At 53.6% G+C, this 1,942-nt stretch overlaps 1 protein-coding gene across 1 annotated transcript; it reads left to right on the plus strand.

The window, feature by feature from the left end:
• Positions 1 to 752: 752 nt before the first annotated feature.
• LOC115915839 (olfactory receptor 14J1-like) lies at positions 753 to 1,676 on the plus strand (the record flags this gene model as incomplete). The annotated part of the gene is made up of 1 exon (XM_030969556.1): positions 753 to 1,676. A coding segment is annotated over one exon (924 nt), but the record flags the coding sequence as incomplete, so codon positions are not given.
• Between the last annotated feature and the right edge of the window lie 266 nt (positions 1,677 to 1,942).

Raw genomic sequence — 1,942 nt, forward strand, 5'->3', positions numbered from 1 at the left:
GCAGGGCTGGGGCACTGCCTGCAGCCAGCCCGGGCACAGCACAGAGGCACAGAGAGCTTCAATCAGTCAGGGCTGGGAAGGTGCTGAGAAGTGCCTGGGGCACAATCACTGCCAGCCCTTGGCACAGGAACCTCTGGCTGCAGGACAATGCAGCTGCAGCTCCTGGAGCCATCTCCTACAGCTGGAACATCCCAATGCCTGCAGAGCCTGTGAGTACATTCTCTGATTGTCTCTTGTGCAGAGCAGCCAGGGGTGCCCAGGGCTGTCCTGCAGAGCAGGGTCCTGCAGCCCAGGGCGCTGTGCTGGGGCAGGGACTCTGCTGCCTGCCAGGGACAGCTCTCAGCCAGCCCTGGCAGCTGCTCCCAGCGCTGGGGGACAAGGTCTGGGTGGGAGGAGACAGCTGGTCAGGCTTGGAAGTGTTCTCCTTGTGTGGGGAGGATGCTGCATTGTTCAGGGCTGCTCCCAGCATGGCATTTAACTGCAGAACATTTCCAAGTAGATTATACAGGGAGCACAGCAAGGCAGGGGCTGCATAAGGCAAATTCCTGCTTTTTTAATCTACTGCTCTGTGTTGCCGGGATGGGAAATTGCACATAGATATTCATCTCTCAGTTCAGGCTGAGGAAAATAAATAGATTTTCTCTCAGATCTGAATAAACCAGGCAGTGACAGAAATCAGCACAGGGCCTCTCAGAGGCAGCATCAGTGTTGCTTTTCCAGCCTCCTCAGGGTTGCTCTGACGTTGCCATCAGAGCTCCATCAGGCACTTCCTCCTGCTGGCATTGGCAGACACGCGGCAGCTGCAGCTCCTGCACTTCTGCCTCTTGCTGGGCATCTCCCTGGCTGCCCTCCTGGGCAACGGCCTCATCATCAGCGCCGTAGCCTGCGGCCACCACCTGCACACGCCCATGTTCTTCTTCCTGCTCAACCTGGCCCTCAGCGACCTGGGCTGCATCTGCACCACTGTCCCCAAAGCCATGCACAATTCCCTCTGGGACACCAGGAACATCTCCTACACTGGATGTGCTGCTCAGTTATTTATGCTTGTCTTCTTCATCTCAGCAGAGCTTTCCCTCCTGACCATCATGTGCTACGACCGCTACGTGTCCATCTGCAAACCCCTGCACTACGGGACCCTCCTGGGCAGCAGAGCTTGTGCCCACATGGCAGCAGCTGCCTGGGCCAGTGCCTTTCTCAATGCTCTCATGCACACAGCCAATACATTTTCCCTGCCCCTGTGCCATGGCAATGCCCTGGGCCAGTTCTTCTGTGAAATCCCACAGATCCTCAAGCTCTCCTGCTCACACTCCAACTTCCTCAGGGAACTTGGCCTCATTGCTGTTAGTGCCTGTTTAGGTTTCGGTTGTTTTGTGTTCATTGTTTTCTCCTATGTGCAGATCTTCAGGGCTGTGCTGAGGATCCCCTCTGAGCAGGGACGGCACAAAGCCTTTTCCACCTGCCTCCCTCACCTGGCTGTGCTCTCCCTGTTCCTCAGCACTGGCATATTTGCTCAATTGAAGCCCCCCTCCATCTCTTCCCCATCCCTGGATCTGGCCCTGTCTGTTCTGTACTCGGTGGTGCCTCCAGCCCTGAACCCCCTCATCTACAGCCTGAGGAACCAAGAGCTCAAGGATGCCCTGAGGAAAATGATGACTGTGTCTTTTCAGAAACAATAAACTCTCTTTTTTCTGCTCCATAACCTTCAGAATGTAACTCTTTACAATCTCAGGCTTTTTTTTCCTAATTGTGCAGTTTTTCATTGGGACCTTTTCCTATTATTTTTCTGGTGTGACAATGTTTTTTATAAAATACTGTAGTACTACGCTGAGTATGTCAACATGAGCATCTACTTTTCTTGTGTAACACAAAGACTTTCAGGAGCTTGTTCCCTGTTCATTTCAACAAAAACCAGCGTCTGCCTTGACTTGTGTGTCCAAGGCAT

Source organism: Camarhynchus parvulus, unplaced genomic scaffold (assembly GCF_901933205.1).
Source record: "Camarhynchus parvulus unplaced genomic scaffold, STF_HiC, whole genome shotgun sequence".
NCBI lineage: Eukaryota > Metazoa > Chordata > Aves > Passeriformes > Thraupidae > Camarhynchus > Camarhynchus parvulus.